The 18,712-nt window shown below is 51.5% G+C and overlaps 1 protein-coding gene across 1 annotated transcript in view; it reads left to right on the top strand.

Moving 5' to 3' along the window:
• Positions 1 to 552: 552 nt before the first annotated feature.
• Positions 553 to 18,712, top strand: part of ECE1 (endothelin converting enzyme 1) — a gene marked incomplete at its 5' end in the record, with an annotated part of 37,649 nt that continues 19,489 nt past the window's right edge. Inside the window, 6 exons of the mRNA XM_008594869.1 lie at positions 553 to 765; positions 10,468 to 10,589; positions 11,766 to 11,912; positions 13,000 to 13,065; positions 13,796 to 13,987; positions 17,633 to 17,775. Of these exons, the coding sequence (XP_008593091.1) occupies positions 553 to 765; positions 10,468 to 10,589; positions 11,766 to 11,912; positions 13,000 to 13,065; positions 13,796 to 13,987; positions 17,633 to 17,775 (883 nt within the window). The remainder of the gene's footprint in view (positions 766 to 10,467; positions 10,590 to 11,765; positions 11,913 to 12,999; positions 13,066 to 13,795; positions 13,988 to 17,632; positions 17,776 to 18,712) is intronic.

Raw genomic sequence — 18,712 nt, forward strand, 5'->3', positions numbered from 1 at the left:
GGTCCTGGCCCCATACCGTCTCCTTTGCCCATTTGACACATAGTAAATGTTTATCTTTGTAGAATCAATGACAGACATTTCTACTATTGTCTTTTGACTTTTCTTATATAATGTGTAGATCCCCAGCTAAATTATTTGTTTGCGAAGGAAAGGACTATGCCTTTTATATGCCCCGTACTACACACACACTGTATTCAGCAAAGAACCTGGAAGATACTCAGTGATTAATTTGTTGAATCAATGAATGCATGAATGAGTGAGTAAATTTGTCAGGCATCAAGGAATATTTGTGGAAGGAAAGATGAAGAGAAACACTTTGGTTCTGGGTACTTTTTAAGCCATAAAAAGGATTTTAGGCAGGTAAACTGAAGTTGTATTTTACAAGTCAAGTGATTGCAAGTCTACTGACATCATTTCTCTGTAGGGGTCTCATGATCATCCAGTTCCAAATCTGTTTGGGGCCAGGGTGGGATGTGACCCCAGACCACTGCACTGTCCTCCCACAGCTCCTCCCTGCCCACCCTTCACTGGCCTCTTGTCTTTGATTTTCAGGAACCCCCTCAGTGTGCCTGACTGAGGCCTGTGTCTCAGTGACCAGTTCCATCTTGAGCTCCATGGACCCCTCGGTGGACCCCTGCCAGGACTTCTTTAGCTACGCCTGTGGTGGCTGGATTAAAACCAACCCTGTGCCTGATGGCCACTCACGCTGGGGGACCTTCAGCAATCTCTGGGAACGCAACCAAGCCATCATCAAGCACCTCCTCGGTAAGCACCTGGTAGGGAGGCCAGTGAATGGGCCAAAGAGGAGCATTGTCTGCTGGACCTACCCAGGCATGCCTGGTTAAAAGAGGAGCTTGGCAGAACAGGAAAACCATAGGCTTTAGAGTAGGTGAAGCTGGGTTAGAATGTCTGCCCTTTCACTCATTGTGTGATCCAGAATAAGTTACTTATCTCTGAGCCGTCTGTCTGGTTTGCAGCTGTATCCCTGGTAATGTTTGTTGAATTCCCATCTGCCCACTGTGTCATCCTTTAGCATGAAATCACAGCAGCCGTGCTGTATAGAGGTCCTGACTTGAACCCCTTGGCAGCCGGGACCTTGGCCATCTCCTGCTCCTGCTGACCCCTGCCCCATCCTGGGACTCTTAAGTGCTGGGAGAGACCACCAGGTCAATTTACCTGACTGGAAAAGCTGGTCACTTTACTCATCAATGGCAGAACTTTGATTTGACAAACATTTATTAAATTTAGTTTGTAGAAAACCCTCAAGATATTCAAAAGTAGGGAAAATAAAAGAAGATACCAAAAACGGGACAAAGCCTTCCTATGAGATAGGAATCAATTCTAATTTGACAATTAGGAACTTAAGGCAACTGTGGGAAATAAGCAAACCAGGTTAAGGAGACCTTTCCTTTCTTTCCCACTCCAGCCCCAGAGGCACAGCTGCTACTAGGTAAAACATATCCACCGTTTCTCCTTGGCTCCCAGCAGCTCTTGGGCAGGACCCCTTGGCAGGCCCCAAAGCAGCAAAGCCTCTTCCTTGTCTCCTTGAGGATCAGAGCAGGGTGGTGTGTGGAGGTGGGGCTGAAGGAACTCTATATGTCAGAAACAGCAAAGCCCCAGCCTGAGATGTCCCCCTGCCTGCCTTGTGCTACCAAAGGTGCCTTCGAGAGGGGATGCAGTCTTTGATTTCAGAGCTAGAAGCTTAAAAGGCAAAATGTTTGTAGTTGCAAGATTGGAACTCAGGGATATCCCTTCCCTAGTGCCTAAAGACATAGCTGAGGGCTTGGCAGGAACCATTAACCAGGCAGGGGAAGAGTCCAGGTAGTATAACCAGATGGGTTGGCTTCTCTGCTTCAGAATCACCAGGACCTGGGTTCAAGTCCTGACTCTGCCACTTACTATGAGATCTTAGGTCAATCACATAACCTCTCTGGGCTTGGTTTCTCATCGGTACAATGGGAACCATGCCTCTTCTGAGCTATGAAAATTAAATGAGAAAATGCATTTAAAGTGCTTTGCCTAGGCTGGCCTGCTGTTGTGGGGGCTGTTTATATTGACAGTATTGTTGTTATTAGCCCTTGACTTTTGCACAGCACTTTGTACTTCACGGAGCTCCTTTGTAGATGTCATCCCAATTAATCCTGTAGGGAGGAAGCTGGGAAGATGTTGTTTGCCCCATCTGATAGATGAGGAAACTGAGGTCCAGAGAGGTCCTCAAGACAGGCTAGTAGGTGGCAGAGCTTGGACTTGCCTGATTCTTGTTCGTGTGCCCTTTCCCCTGTCCCACACCATCTCCTTCAGGTATAAGGCACGGACGCAGCTGCCTTCCCACCGTGTTGGAGAGAACCTGCAGGGAGCAGAGAGCAGTGAGGGCCTGAAGGACAGAGGGAGAGGGACTGACGTTTGGTTGGTTGTCCACTGTGTGCTGTGCACTATACTCTGTCCGCTGCCCCTTTACTCTTCACAGCAACCCTGGGATGTAGGAATTTTTGTTTCTGTTTTCTAGATGAAGAAACTGAGGATCATGGAAGTTAAGTTACTGCCAAGGACACACCTCCAGTCCAGAATGGAGGGGGGCCCACAGTCTGGGGAGCAGTTAGCACCAAGAGGGGACAGGGAAGAAAGGTGGACACACCCTCTAACTTCCCAGTTAGGCTCAGAACTGGCCCTTATGTGTTGCACCTATGGGTCCCGATCTCACTGGTTCTGGGGCTGGCTCTTATCAGAAAGACCTTGGGTCTGTGGCAAGATTGAGTTCATTTTCCCTACCCCACCCCCAAGATGGCAGGGCTCACGATGAGTGGCCTCCGGTCCTGGGCTGTGGCCTTATGTCCATGCTGTCCCTGAGGGTCAAGTTGTGGGTGGGGAGCTGCACTGAACTGGGCACAGAACAGCCAGAACCATGCGTTCAAGTCCCTGACCCCAGGGCCAGGGTCTGGTGATATCAGGAGGCCAGACCGTGGACTTTTGAAGTCAGGCAGCCCTGGCACGCCAGCTTGGCTGCCTAATATGAAACCAGGCTCTCTCCTACTTGTTTCACTCTCTGTAAACTGGGGGTAATGATGCCACCTAACACATAAGGTCACTGTGAGTACTGACTTGCATGTCATGTTCAAAGTGCTTAGCACACAGCCTGGCACATAGTAGTGCTCAGCAAAACAGAGCTGCTCTTCTTGATGGTGTTAGGTGAGTTCCAACCCAGACTTCTCCCTAATGAGCTGTGTGGCTGCAGAGAGGCCACCCAGCTTCTCAGGCCTCAGCTCTTCACCTGTAAACTGGGAACTAACTCAGATCGTTAGTAGGGATGCTCTAAGGAGTAATTGGGTGGTCAAAGAAAAGAGTAATTATTGCTTATTTTATTTCTTATAGAAGCACTGCTGTGGACATGGTTTTCTCTTTTTTTTAATGTTTTATTTATTTATTGGTGGCTGGCTGGTACAGGGATCTGAACCCATGACCTTGGTATTACCAGCACCATGATCTCCCAGTTGAGCTTACCAGCCAGCCCCTGGACCTGGTTTTCAGGGAAGGAGGTACAGGGCATGTCTCTTGACACTCTGAGTTGTCTACTTAGACTACTGCATTTAATCCTCATGGTAAACCCATGGAGCCAGCTGGATATGCCTGTTTTACAGATGTGACTTGCAAATATGAAGGAAATCCTAGGAAATGGCAGAGCTGAGATTCAGACCCAGAGCTGTGGGGCTTCAAAACCTGCAGTCTTCCTCTAGTGACTCTACTGAGTCAGACTCACCACGTGGAGGCCGCAGGGCAGCGTGACGTAGGAGGACAGTGACCAGAAGTGCGGGTTGTCCACCTCCACCCTGGGCTGCTTGGCTGAGCTCTCCAGGCCGGGCGAGTGCTGGCCCAGGCCTGATGGACACTGTAACTAGGATCACCCCTGTGTCATACTGACCAGGAGCTTCCCCAGAAGGCATAAGCTGGGGTCCCCTCCCTCCCAGGCTCACTCCTGGGAACTAGTCTAGAAATGGCCCCTCACCTGTGGGCTTTGATACCTGAAAACCCTGAAGGGGCAGGTGGCAGGTGAGTGGGCCAGTGCGTTCTTGGGCTTAAGGCCAGGCTGGTTTTAGCCAGCAGGCCTCAAAAGGGAGCCTGAGCCGATGGGCACTGGAGCAAGCAGGGTGATGCCCAAGCTGCTCCCAGCTAGCCTGGGGGTGGGCTTCCTCCCAGATGGAGAGGGGAGGAGATGTTCTTAGAGCCAGTGAGGATTGTGTCAGCTGGCTGGGCAGGACAGTTATGGCCTCCACTTGCTATGTGGCCTTGGGCAAGCCAAGCATTTCCCTGATGTGTGAATTTGCCCCAGCCCCCTCAGAGGAAATCCAGGCAGATCCGTAGCAGGTGGGCTGAACTAGGCCAGGAGCCACCGTGGCATGTCTTTGCAGCCTGCTGACTGGAGGGGGGTGACACCTCCCACCCCACTCTGCCACTCCCCCAGACAGCCAGCGTGGGCTGTCCTTGTAGGCTTTCAAGAGTAGCCTCACTTCATCAGAGAGATGAAGTCAGCCCCATCAGCCCTTAGACTTGGCCTTGCCTTAGACTTTCCAGCTGTGCTTTTAGCTCAGATGATTCTACCGTCTAAAAAGCCTCATCACCCCCTCCAACTCTTCACGACTTTCTCAAACCTGCTTTCTCCATTAGGTATTCCATGGCTACCAAAGGGCCTCTTGGGGCCTGAGCTGCGATTACATTGTGTGTGCCTGTCATGTTTACTATACTTTATACTATAGGAATTAATGTATGCTTGTTAAAACAATTCAAGCAACACCAGCTCCAAAAAGGAGCAGTCCGCAGTTTCCCTTCCTTCTATCCCTGACACTATTCTCCCTGAGAAATACACACAAAGTATTCCAATATTCCAATGTATCTTTACTTTGATATGTTTTTCCAGTATTTACTGTCTAATTTAATTTCATCTTCCTGTGCCTTTTGGAAAGAGGTGCTCTGTGGACAGGATCTGCATCTTAAATGCTTTCTCTCTGGTGTGGTGTCTGCAGCACTGGACATTCATTTCACGTTTGGGAATAGTTAAATGGGTTGATTGGGGTTGGTGAGTTAGCTCAGTTGGTTAGAGTGTGGTGTTGTAACACCAAGGTTAAGGGTTCAGATCCCTGAATCAGCCAGCTGCCAAAAAAATAAGATAAAATAAATGGATTGATTGACTAGTTGATTTAAGTTAAGGATTGGAGGGAGTGTCCAGGGCTTCTTAGGGGAGGCTTCAGGACCACCTCTGGGTTTCCAAACCAACCTTCAGGAAAGGACAGGAAAACAGAAAGAGCTCAGGCTCTAATCCTGGCTTCAGCTACTTGGACAAGTTACCCAACCTCTTGCGTAAAAATTGGGTGTGATACTAACAACGGTGACTGGTGGAAATCGTTATGACAAGATATACACACGCAGCTGTGTCCACACACAGAGGGAGCAGTTCACCTTCTCAGGGAGGCTTGAGAATGCCTGGGTGCCAGTTCCAGCGTGCCGCTTGTTAGCCCTGCCTTCACCTCCCTGGGCCTCAGTTTCCTTCTCTCTGAAATGGGACAATAATACCCACTCAGGGTATCAGCATGATGATGAGATCTCAGCACACGGCCTGGCCTGCAGTAGGCACCAGTGATAATGGAATCATCATTATTTTTGTTTTTATGCAGAGGGCAGCTGATAAAGGAGGGGGCGCCACCTCCTTTATCAGCTGCCCTCTTCCCCCCGCAGGATGGGGCTCCTGAGTCGTGACTGTCTGAACTGAGTCTGTGGTTATCTAAAGCAAACACTGGTCCTGTCCTGATGTGGATGGAGTCATGGCCTCACATGCTGCTGGCCACATGGTCCCGCTGCAGCAAGGGAGGCCGCAGGATTCCCTGTCATTCCTGTCCCCACAGCCTGCCTCAGTCACAGCTCTGCCTGCCTGGGCATTTGTTTCCTCCCTGAGGAGTGATGTGGGAGAGGTGTTCCAATAAAAACTCCCAGAGGAAGAAGCAGGCCGATTAAACTGTGTGCTGTCTTTCCTCTCTGGGACTTAGGGGAAGTGGCTGGAAATTTCTGGAACTCAGGGTCCCTGGAAGGAAGTAGCCAGGCCGTTGGGAGCCCTGTTGTCTGGCCCTATGCTGCCAAATGATTTCCATACCACTGGGGTCCTGGAGGTGCCACCATGTCTGAAATGTGTCCCCCAGCTCAATCCGGAGCCACCCAGTTGGCTTGTTGGCTTCCTCTTTTCCTCCATGGAATTTTTTCCTGGGACGTAAACACAAGCAAAAGTATCTTAAAGGAGACCAGACTTCTCCTATTCAAAGTTCTATGCCTGATTTTACTTTGAAATTAAGGCTCTCCGCTCAGGCTGAAGTGATGTCTTTCCTAGAACACTTCATTCATTCATTGATTCACTCAACAATCACGTAATGTACGGTTCCTGCATGCCCAGCAGTGCTTGGAGCTGGGGATTCTGTGAGGACTAAGACTGTCTTTTCTGGTGGCACTCATATGTTAGCAGGGGAGACAGACAGTAAATAAATACATGAGTAAATAAATAAATAATATGGTTGTGAAAAGTCAGGTCTGAAAAAAAATCAAGTAGGAAGTGGGGCCAGAGAGGAAAGGGGCTATTGTAGCTACAGCGGTCAGGAAAGGATGGGCTGTCTGAGGGGGGACATCTGGGCAGACATGTGCATTAAGTGAGAGAACAGACCAGCTGGCAGTGAGGGAACAGGGTGCCAGGCAGGAGGAGCAGGCGCACAGTGCCCCAGGGACAGCAGCGACATGAGCAAGAACGGGGAGTGGGAGGTGTCGAGGGATGGTAGAAGAGGCTGGAGGGGCTGGGGGGGCAGACCCGCTGGTCCCGGGCAGCGTTTCTCAAGCTGTGTTCATCGTCACCCTCCATGAAACTGGAATACCACAGGTGCCCTGGGTATCTGTTTATATCTTCTATGTATACAGAGTAAAAAGAGTAAGAATTTGTTTCCCCAAGAATTGTCCCCCCAAGAATTCGTTCTTGCCCCTGCCAAGAATGCATGATGTAGGACCCTAGAGGCAATTTTAAGAAATTTGCATAGTCCACTGCCTATTTGGACCAAAAGCAATTCGAGACAGTAACTATGAGCTCCCAGGCCAGGGTCCCCCTTGGTTGTCTAGTAGTGATCTCAAACTTCGAACGTCTGAAACTGAACCTTTGACTACAGCTGCCTTCACTTTCTCTACTTCCTAAACCTGCCCCTCACGCAGCCCTGGCCTCCCACGTCCCGATTAACAGCAACTCCTTGCTCAGGCCGTAGAACCTGGCACCATCTGGACTCCTGATTCGCTCCCGCCCCAGAAGCCTTTCGCCCCCTTCCCTGCCAGCAACCCCCGCCAAGCCCCCATCTTCCCTCACCTGGTCTATTGCAGTAGCCTCCTCCCTGGCTGTCCTGCTTCAGCTCTTGTCCTCTTGGAGCCTGCAAGGTAGTGGGTGCCCCCCGAGTGAGGACATAGAAGAGGAGGTGGGAGAATGCGCTGGGGGGCTGTCCCCGTGGGCTCCAGGAACCACAGGGAGGAAGAGGAATTTTATCTTCCTCCAGGGCCTCCTGCATTGGCAGTGGGAGCACACGTGGCACCCACATGAGGGGACATGACGCTAACTCCTGGGGGGGCCCATGCGTTCTGTCTGTCCCTACCCCGCCTGTCTCGTTTCCTGTGCACACGAATCTCGGGTGGGCACCTGGCCTCGTCCCCTCATTGTCCCCCAGGCATGGCGTCCTTCCTCATTGGTGGTGAACGCCGGGCCCTGTTCTTTCAGCGCATGTTGCTATAGGCCTCCATGTGCCTGTCCAGGGCTGGTTCTGGGGACACAGGGATGACTAAGACATGGAATAGGGACGAGGCAGCCCAAGCCCAGCCCTCACTTCTGGTGCACATGGAACTCCTCCTCCCGCCTGAAGCTTGAGCAAGTCTTCCCCGGGGCAGCCTCCTGGAATTTCTCCTCCTAGCACCCCCAGTGTGTGCTTAGAGTCTTGCGATCATTTGTGAATGCTGTGTGTGGTGCCCACCAGGGTGCGAGCCTCATGCGGACAGGCCTCCACGACACTCCTGGCAGCTGCCAAACAGTAGGAGCTTAATAAACAGCTGTGGGAGAACAAGTGCGCATGCGCCCTGGTGGTTGGGGCTCAGAGCATGGAAGTTTGGACTCAGTCAGGGGCAGCCTCTCAGCGAAGGAGAAGGAGACGAAGGAGATGGGAGGCTGTGCCCAAGGGAGGCGTTCCCTCCTCCTCCCTCCTGTGATGATTTGGGGCTTGGGGACAGGGGTCGGGGAATGGGGACTGGTGCTGGAACTTGCTGTAATTAGCACAGCCAGGCTGTTCCTGGGGAGATTTCTTTGGGCCTCTTATCTCAGTGGCCTTGGGGCATGGGCCAGGGCACACAGCACCTCCCCCAACACTGGCCTGGCATTTCGGGGGTCATGGCCAGAGCCAGATGTGGATGGTGAGACGCTGCTTCCAGGGCCTAGCTGCTGGGAAGTGTTGCCAGAGAGGTGAGGTCCGTGAGGGAGTGGCGGGCTCCCCCTTTGCTTTCCCTGATGTTCTGCTTCCAGAGTCCGAGAAGCCAGAAGCAGCCCCTGCTCTCCTGTTTCCACCCCCTGCCCCGCTCTGGGAGGCCTCTTCTCTTTGCTCCCATGATCCCCAGGGCTGTGTGTACCCCTGACCTCTGTCTCTTGCTTAAGGGGTGCTCCTATCTCTATATCAGCCTTCCAGCTAGCCCCAGGCTGGTCCCATCGCCTTTTCAGGGCTGTCACCCTGTCTTTGGCAAGACCAGGGCTTGATGTTCTGACCAGTGAAAATCATGGTGCTATTTATGGTAGAATCAGGGGGCAGGGAGCATTATGGGGCGGGGGCTGGGAAAGCTGATCAGAGACTGGTCAGGAAATGATGCATGCCTTTTGTGCTAAGTGGCTCCACCTAATGGTTTCTCTTCTCCAAACAGCACGTCCTTCTGTGCTTCCTTGCTCGTCCCAGTACTGCTCTGCTCCCGCTACACGTGCCCTGTCCCCTCATTTCTACCTGGTGAACAACTTTTCATCTTTGAGAACCAGCTCAAATGGAACGTCCCCTGCAGGCCCCCGGCCTCTCCCCACCCTCCCAAAGGGAGTGATTTTCTCTGTGCTCCGTGGCCATTTGCAGTGTTCAGAGCACTTCTGTGTCTCGTGGTCATCTCTTTGAGTATCTGTGTTCACCATGAGACCATGAGCTCCTTGGGGGCAGGCAGTGGGTCTTATTTATGTCTGTCATTCTCAGTGCCCAGCCCCGTGCTTGGCACCCAGTAGGTGCTCTGAGGGTTGAGGCCCTTCAGGAGTGAACAGTTTTGGAGAGCTTCTTCGAAAAGATGGCCACAGAGAGGCCTTGCAGGATGAGTGGGTCGTAACAGTGTCCCATGTGGAAGCTCCCTGGGGACAGGGATGCTGTCTTTTGTGTCTCTGTAATTGATACACCACCTGGCACAGAGGAAGCATTTAGTATCTATTCAGTGGATGAATGGATAAAGTTCTTCCAGAAAAGTCTTCATGGAGGAGGTGGGGTTTGGGGGGATCTTTGAAGGAAGCTAAGGAAGGGGTTTTGGGGTCCAGGAGAAATGAATATGAAATGAGCGAGAGTGGCCGGAGCAGTGAAGTGTTCCCCAGAGGGGGAGCGAGCAGGACAGACGGAATCAAGGGGGTCGGGAGCAGGAGCCCTGGCACCTAGTAGGGCCGTGATAGACCAGACCAGCAAGAAGTGGTCACCTTCACCGGGCGCAGCCGGGGACTTCCTGTGCTGGTGCACACGCAGGAGCTCTGCTCTCAGCAGGCGGTGTCTGTGCCAGGCCCCTGAGGAGACGGAGGAGGAGAGCAGGTCTCCTGGTGTCCAGGACTAAGGTCTGAGAAGCCACAACAGGATGGAGCTGCTGCTCGCCAGGGTTGGGAAGGAAGGAGGAAAATGGCCCTGTGAGGTGACTGCAAGTCTGGCAGACATTCCCAGCCCTTCCAAGGAGGAAGCAGAAAGTAAATTCATAATGAATGAGGCCTTTCAAGCTTCTGTCCAGCTCTGGTCTTTATCACAAGAAAGGTTGTCTGGGATCTGAAAACCAAAATGGGTCTCTGTCCCATGCACCAGGCAGGGGTGTTTTTTCCACGAGTAGGCCAGCAGCAGAAGCAGACAGTCTTGCTGGGGGGCCCATGCTGCCAACCCAGGGACACATCTACAAACCCAATGGGCAGAGGGGGAGGAACGTGCTATACTCTTATTTGCAGTCAGCTGAACCTCAGGAGTACCTCCTATTTGCCAGGCTCTGCCAGGGGCACTCACATATCCACTGTGCCTGAGTTCCTTACTGCCACCCTGACAGGCAGATGTCACAGCTCTGCTTTACAGCTGAGAACACCAAGGCTCTGAGAAGGACTCACCCAAGACCACCCAGTGGGCAAACGGGCATACTGCAAACTGCTGTCTGTCATTCCAGAAAACTCCACGGCCAGCGTGAGTGAGGCAGAGAGGAAGGCCCAAGTATACTACCATGCATGTATGAACGAAACCAGGATCGAGGCCCTCAGGGCCAAGCCCCTGATGGAAGTGATTGAGAAGGTGAGTCCCTTGGCAGACTGTCCTGGCCTCCTCTGCCTGTGCTGCCTGCCTGCCCATCTGGCCTCCACCCCAGCTTTCAGGTGCCCCCAGGGCCTGGCCACCTCACTTCTCCAGCCAGCATGCCCAGCAGGACGGTAGGGCGTGTGTGTGTGTGTGTGTGTGTGTGTGTGTCTCTCTCTCTCTCTGTGTGGGTAGGAATGTCTGTGCAGACATTTGTGTGGGGATGTGTGTCGGCATCTGTTGTGGATGTCAGTCATCTGTATGTGTGTGTCTGTGCATCTGTGTGGGGGACAAGGGCTGTATTTACGGGAAAAATATTCCTCTATGTTGCTGCTTCCTTTTCCTCAGAGGGTGTGTTTGTGTGGGTGGAGGGGTGCAGGCATGTTCCAGAAAGACCAGCAGAGCATCTTGGACGAGAAACAGAGCCCTCCCGGGGGAAGGGGGGGCATTCTGGCCCGCCCCGCCCCACCTTACTCCTGAGCAGGGGAAGGATCTTTCTTCTGAGCACTAGCCAGCTGGTCTTGGGTGGACTCTGAGGGGGCCTGTCCCAGGCCGCCTTACACAGAAGGTGGCTGTAGGTGTTTTCTGGCTGCCTGTGCACATTTGAGGACCCTGCCTCTCAGCTTAGCTCAGGGAGTCATAGCAGGGTTGGTGGCTGCAGGCACTGGGGACTGTACCCAGTCTGGCACAGGACCCATGTGCCAATGTGTGCTAAGCAAAGAAAGACAGAGGAGATTGGGGGAAAAAATGCCAACTTTTAGAGAGACTAACATAGACCATAGCTTATCAACCTTTTAAAAATATGGAGCCTTTTTCTTCCATAGGCACAATTGAATTTGTTTTAATAGGAATGACATCCACACAATTCAATATGCAAAAAGTAAACAGTATACAGGGAAAAGTCTCCTTCCTATTCCCATCCCAGTGACCCAGGGAGCAGCTGCCACATAGATTCATGTCTCACTTGTCTAGGATAAGTCTGCTCCATTTGTGGGTCTCCGGATCATGGATCAGAAACCCCCAATGAAGGCCATCCCTTTCATTTGCTGTTGAGGCTCAGAGAGGTCAGATGAGTGCTCCAGGGTCACAGAGCAAGTCAGCTGTAGAATCAGAATTGGCATCCAGGTCTCCCCGCCGCCTCATCACCTCCCCGCCGTCCACTCTCCCTCCCCACAGCTCGGGGGCTGGAACATCACAGGTCCCTGGGCCAAGGACAACTTCCAGGACACCCTGCAGGTAGTCACCGCCCACTACCGCATCTCGCCCTTCTTCTCTGTCTATGTCAGTGCCGACTCCAAGAACTCCAACAGCAACGTGATCCAGGTGAGCTGGCCCGAAACCCCAGGAAGAGGAAGGGGCATGACCTCTTCCTGTTTTGAGTTTAGCAAGTGCTGGTATGGGGAAGACTTGCTCTGGGGTTGGGGTGTGGCAGGCTTCTGGTTTCTGAGCCTGGGTTATTTCTGGAGTCTCTGGTGAGAATTTTACAAGCAAGAAACCATGAAAGGGCAGGCTGCCGCCCCTGGGTAGGTGGGTCACTGCACCACAAATGAATCTTCAGGTTCTGATTGGTCATTGTGGGCCCCAGGAGTGATGTCAACTCCTGGGCACAGCTGGAGCCACTTCCTAGTTCCCTGCAGCCTCTGTGGCTCTGTTTGGAATGGTTTGAGTCCATCTCTCCCTGTGAGATCCTGCCCACACTGAGGATCAGCACACCCAGGGGAGCCCAGGGGACGTTGGTCTGCCCCAACCTCAATGCAGAAGCAAGAGACTCAGGCTGGTGGACATAAAGGCTGAGGTCCCAGACCTTCTCTACCATTCACTCACTGTGTGACCTTGAGCAAGTGTCTCAACCTGTCTGAGCTGCAATTTCCTTGTCAATCGAATGAACTATAACACCTACCCTAGGTATGTCAAGGTGTAGCTATAAGGCTCCAATAGTAGTTTTCAGGAATTGACCCTCCCCTACCTGGCTGGCACTTAGCAAGCTCTTTACTGTCACTATCTCCTTAAATCCTCATTCTAGCTCTGAACGTTAGATATTATTTCCCTTATTTTCAGATGAGGAGCCCAAGGATCAGAAAGGTTAGGTAACTTGATGAAGGTTACACAGCTTTAAGTGGCTCTTAACCACTTGGAAAGTTTTTGGTGAAATAGAGGTGCTTTGCTGAGGCAAGGAGGTGTTTAAAGAGGATGGTATCTCTGTCCAGCCCTTCAGAAGGTCCCAGAATCCCTGTGACTGACCATGTATATGGGCAGGAATGTATCTGTCCCATCTCTGGATGGGCCCATCAGTGTCTTCTGATGCCACGTGCCAGCTGTCCCCAGGGCAGGTAGAGGCTGTGCAGTGGTCCCACATTGGTACATGCACAGGAAACGGGGGATTCCCTCTCATTCCTGCCTCTCTCTCCAGGTGGACCAGTCTGGCCTGGGCTTACCTTCAAGAGACTATTACCTGAACAAAACTGAAAATGAGAAGGTGAGTGTGGCCCTTCAGAGATAGTGGCTCCCATCCCCAGCCCTCCCACCCCCAAGATGTTTCTCCCTCCTCAGTGTCCACCCCCACCACACCTACGCAGCTCTGTGATGCTAGAGGGACACAGAAATATCGACTTCCCCGATGAGTGACAGGCAGTCCCTGTCCACCCGCTTGTACGAAGCAAGCTCCTGCTGTGTGCCTGTTGCTGGGTACATGGTGGCAAACAAGACCACCATGGTCCCCATCCCATGGGGCTTAAGGCCCCATGGGGGAGGCAGATGTCACTTAACTAACCTCCCAATCAGCTGCATAACCACCTATTGTGGCAAGGGAAGGGTGAGCTGAGAAAGTGTAACGTGGGGACCTAATTCGGATCTGGGAACACAGTGGTAGAGGGCAGTTCAGAAAAGGTGCATTCAGAGAACAGAAATCCCTATGACAAGCACTGAAAGACAGACATCGCCAGGACAGCAGGGACCGGCCCACGTGGGGGAACCTGTGCACCAAGAGAAGGCATTTGGGCTTTATCCCTGGGCTGTGGGGAACCAGTGAAGAGACGCAGCATCAAGATCGTTCTCGAAACTGTGATTCCGGCGGGTTACCTGGGTGAAGCGCACAGCCCCGACCCCCTACACTGGTCTGCAGCTGGCCCTGTCTCTCCCTGCCCTACCCTTGTCCAGTGGGCAGTGGGTGGCAGCCACTGATAGTTTGGGGGTGCCTGGCCCCACAGGTGCTGACTGGATACCTGAACTACATGGTGCAGCTGGGGAAGCTGCTGGGCGGGGGGGACGAGGACTCCATCCGGCCCCAGATGCAGCAGATCCTGGACTTTGAGACAGCGCTGGCCAACATCACCATCCCCCAGGAGAAGCGCCGGGATGAGGAGCTCATCTACCACAAAGTGTCAGCGGCCGAGCTGCAGGTAACTTGAGCGCCAGCTGCCACATGGGCTGGGACAGCCACTAGGCTTCAGACATAGCGCACACTGGGCTGAGCACTTTTTTACACCCACTTCATCAAATCCTTGTAACAAGCTTATGAAGGAGAGATGGTTGTTATTCCCAGTTTACAGATGGAAAAACTGAGGCTCAGAGAGGTAAAGTTACCTGCCATACAGCTGGAAGGTGACTCCAAAGCTGGGCTCTTGCCCTATGCCCGGCTGCTTTTCTGTGACAGCATTTACCTGGAGACTCTTTAGTCATGACAATAATAGTTCACATTGATAGGGCATTTCCATTCTCTCCAGCCAGCTGCCCTTTAGGTCCCGGAGAAGTTGGCGTCAGGGTAAATGGTGCCGAGGGGGTTGTTATGGAGATCAGCAGCCTGTGTTGGGCACCATCTGGCGCTGTTTTTCTGCTCTGAGGCCAGGAGGTCGAGGGAGATGCTATTTGTGCAGTGTAATTCGGCTTGCTCCAGCTGCCCAGTTTTCAGCACGAGAGGGGCCCCAGCAGTCCCACAGTGGCCATGATGTCCACGGTCTGTGCCAAGGGTGGCGGCACAGGCACAGCAGCCCTGAGCACATCAGCCCAGCATGGGTCCCACCTTCTACCCCGAAACCTATCATCATTGCTTTTCCTCTCTTCCAAGCAAAAAAGGAAAGGCCCTTCCTCCCTCTCAGCCGCACAGCTGCCGAGGTGGGGAGGATCTTAGCAAGGGCAGCAGCCTGGACCAGTGCAAGCCCTGGTCTTAAGTCAGAAGACTGCTCCGGCCCAGCTCTGCCATGAGCTGTGTGACTTTGGGCAAGTCTCATAACCCACCTCTTTCAGCCTTGGTTTCCTTCCTTGTAAAATGGGGCTTTGCTCGGCCACTCGTACATGCCATGTGCCAGAGCACAGACACATGAGACCAGCCCCTGCCCTCACAAAGGATAGTGGTTCTTAAGTTGAAGCCACTGAGTCTTTTCAGAACAGGCCAAAAATGATGGGATGTCTCCCAGAAGAAATAGGCATATGAGAAAAATTACGTCTAACATTGAAAGAAGCCCTGGACCCCCTGAAGCCTGGGGTCCTGGGTCAGAATCTTTGCCTAGCCTGGCCATGGAGTTGCAAGAGGATAAGATGAGGCAAAGGACGAGATTTCATTTTGTAAACTGATATGCACAATACAAGCATAACATATTACGGTAATTATTATTATTTCTTTGTTATTGGCAATATCATCTTGGTCCCTAGCACCAAACCAATTTGATGCATTCCACCCTGGGACTGAGAATGTCTTGTTCCCTGGTATCTGGAAATTTGGGTTTTCTTCCTGTATTCCAGGTGACTCAGGGCAAGGTGTTCCAGGCTTCACAGTGTGGTTCCAGGCTAGCCCTGCTCAAGTGCAGATTGGTTCCAGGCTAGCCCTCAGCAGTGTCCTAATTTAGAGCCATGAATCAGACCTCCTTCCATGGTTTTTCTGGGGACCTGAGGACATTGCCATTCCTTTCTAGAACCTTCCACAAACAGCTTGGGGGCTGTTTGGGACTGAGCCCCATCCTCTGCCCTCATTTTTCCAGCTGAGATAAAGCCCTGAAGCATCCTTCTCTTCCCTCCCACTTTTCAAGCCTACTTGAGTTGGCTGGTTGGTGACCAGCAGTACTCTTTTGCTGCACGTGTAGAAAACAGAGCTCATCAGTGCACCCAGAGGGTTTGAGTCACAAGCAGAATATCCTGGTCAATTAAAACAGCTATCTCCATCCCCTTAGACAGATCTAAGCACATGTGTTTAAGTTGAGTTCACTAAAGCAACAGAGACAGAAAATGTGAAAATCCTCATATTTAACACACATCTCCCTATCTCAGAGTTGTGGGTATTTGCCTGCAGAGAACACCTGCTCTTCCTAAAAGGACAGATTTGTGTTGAGTACATAGGGATTTCTCATCATCTGATCAGAGAGTTCCAGTCACCTGCAGTTCACAAAGCTTTGTTACCTTATCAATTTTCCCAGGGTCTTTGCCACCAGGTCATGCAGCCAGGTGGCTCTAATTGTTGAGCCCTATTTAAAGATCTCACAGGCACACCACCAGATTTTGTAGCCATAGAAATGTTAAGGATTAGCCTCAGAGATTACATGCCTGAAGGTCTCCTGCCAGGAAGAGAAGGCAGAGAGGACAAGCCAGGGAGAAGGAAAACTCACGGGTTGTTGAGCAAGCTGGTCTAAGAGTCACAGAGCAGTCAAGTCTAGGAGGGGAGACAGTTGGTCCTATTTTACAGAAAGGATATAAAATGGCTCGAGGTCCCAGAGCTGGTTCCTGCTGGGTACTCGGATCCAGGTCTGCTCACTCCCAGCCCAGGGCTCTTCTTGGCTCATCTCGCTGCCAAGCAGGCAGGATGTGCTGGAGCCTGCTGCACACGTCTCTTCCAACAGTGTGGGTAGTTTGCAATCTGTCATGATGGGAATAGTTACCCACAAATAATACAAATCAACCCCCACTGAGAGCAGGTTGTTAACTGCTTACTAGCACACCACTGCCTTCCGGAGCTGCCTTCACAGTCTCTCGTCCTTTGATGTCCTTGTTCCCAACAGCCGAGCTGCCCTTTTAAACCCCGAGAGATGAGTGAGCCTAGGCTTAGACCTGCACAGTCACTAGTGAACTCTGTGATCTCAAAAAGTCACCTTACCTCATCCGCACCATCAGATGAGTTAAGTGGGGAGGTTGTGGCTGCCTCCCTCACTGAGGGCATCATAGGTATTAATCAACAGGTGATAGATGGATCTTTTGTTGTAGATTGGTTTTATGTCATTGACTGATTTTCCTGTATGAAGGCCATCTACAATGTATCTTTATCTTCCTTTGTTTTACACTGTCCCTTTTTCAAGGGAACAGAGAACAGAATTTGGAATTGGCCAGACCTGAGACCACTCTTTGGGCACCCTGAGCAATGATTGTAAGGCTGACTTCGATGGATTGCTTGCTTAAAGGCCAGGCACACCTATCTAAGTGAATGACATGCACAGGCATTTTTGCTATAACACAGTATATGTAGTCTTGAAAAACCTTGTATTGTGTAAAACTGCACTCTAAAAATAACATGGGGAAGGTGAGGTAAGCGCAGACCATCCAGAAGTTATGCAACTGTGTTTGAAGACATTATGCTAAGTGAAATAAGCCAGTCACAAAAGGACAAATACTGTATGATTTCACTTATATGTATAGTATGTAAGGTCTGGGATACACACCCAGGCAGTTTGACTCCCAGTGCTACATGCTTAGCTGTGACAGGCCTGTCCGAGTCTCAGTCTCTTCATCGATGAACTGGGGATAATAGTACCTACTGCTTGGCCAGTGAGGACCAGGTGGGAGAATACGTGTGAATCACTGCAGTGGCACCTGGCAATGGGAGGGGCTTGATGAGCAATGGCTGCTGCTGCCTCTTAGTCCATCCTAAGTGTTGGGGGTTGGCTCCTACAGCATCTCTGACAAAAGTCAGCCAGCCTCGGATTGATGATTGCAGACAGCTCCAAGCGCTTTCCTTTTTGTCAGAGGGTGGAAGGAGCAGTGATGCCTTCTTCAGAATGCCCTAGAGACCTGGGCTTCAAGGAGGAGCAGCCCAGCTAGCGTCACGCTGTCCTCTTCCCTTGCAGACCTTGGCACCTGCCATCAACTGGTTGCCCTTTCTCAACACCATCTTCTACCCCGTGGAGATCAATGAATCCGAGCCTATTGTCGTCTATGACAAAGAGTACCTGGAGCAGGTCTCCACTCTCATCAACAAAACTGACAAATGGTAAAGAGACACCCTGCAGCCTGGACAGGCCTCTCTTCTCAGGCAGGATGGCAGGGGCGGGGGTGACAGACTGATGCAGGAGAGAGGGCCCTGGGGTGGGCTTTGATGAGAGGCACCTGGGGCTTCCTGGTTGCAGACGCAGGTTCAAATCCCAGCTCCTCTCCCTGCCAGCTCGCAGCCTTGGGCAGGCTTCTTGTCCTTTCTCAGGCTCTTTTGCCTCATCCACAAATAGCACCTACCACGTTAGAGGTGTCGTCAGCATCAAATGAAATAATCCACGTGAAGCGTTTTAATGACTGATATGTAATGGGACTCTGTAAGTGTTAGCTGTTATTTTCAGTTTATATTTATGATATTTTAAAAATTTTAATGAGGGCCAGCCCGTGGCTCACTCGGGAGAGTGTGGTGCTGATAACATCAAGGCTACAGGTTCGGATCCCATATAGGGATGGCCGGTTAGCTCACTTGGGAGAGCGTGGTGCTGACAACACGAAGTCAAGGGTTAAGATCCCCTTACCGGTCATCTTTTAAAATAATAATAATAATAATAATAAATAAATAAAAATTGTAATGACTTGTAGAAATGTTGAAAACTACAGAAAAAAATAGGAAAAAAAATTACATTGCCCCGAACGCTACTGTTGATCTTCTGGGATGTGTGGCGTGTTTGTGTGTGTGCATATGTAGAGAGAGAAAGTATGGGAGAGAGGTGGGGAGAGAAGGGGAGGGAGGGAGGGAGAGACAAGTGGGTTTTCTAATACATGATTCTTTTTTCCCCATCACTGTGACCAGATGATGTGTGGTCTGCTTTTCCCTTGACCTTTGTCACAAGCGTTTCCCCCATGTCATCCCAAACCCTCTGGAAGCATCATTTTTCGCGGTTGCATAGTATTCCATTGAGTGTGAATATTATTTACTTACCCCCCCCCCCCCCCCC

This window comes from Galeopterus variegatus, unplaced genomic scaffold, assembly GCF_000696425.1.
Source record: "Galeopterus variegatus unplaced genomic scaffold, G_variegatus-3.0.2 Scaffold11784, whole genome shotgun sequence".
NCBI lineage: Eukaryota > Metazoa > Chordata > Mammalia > Dermoptera > Cynocephalidae > Galeopterus > Galeopterus variegatus.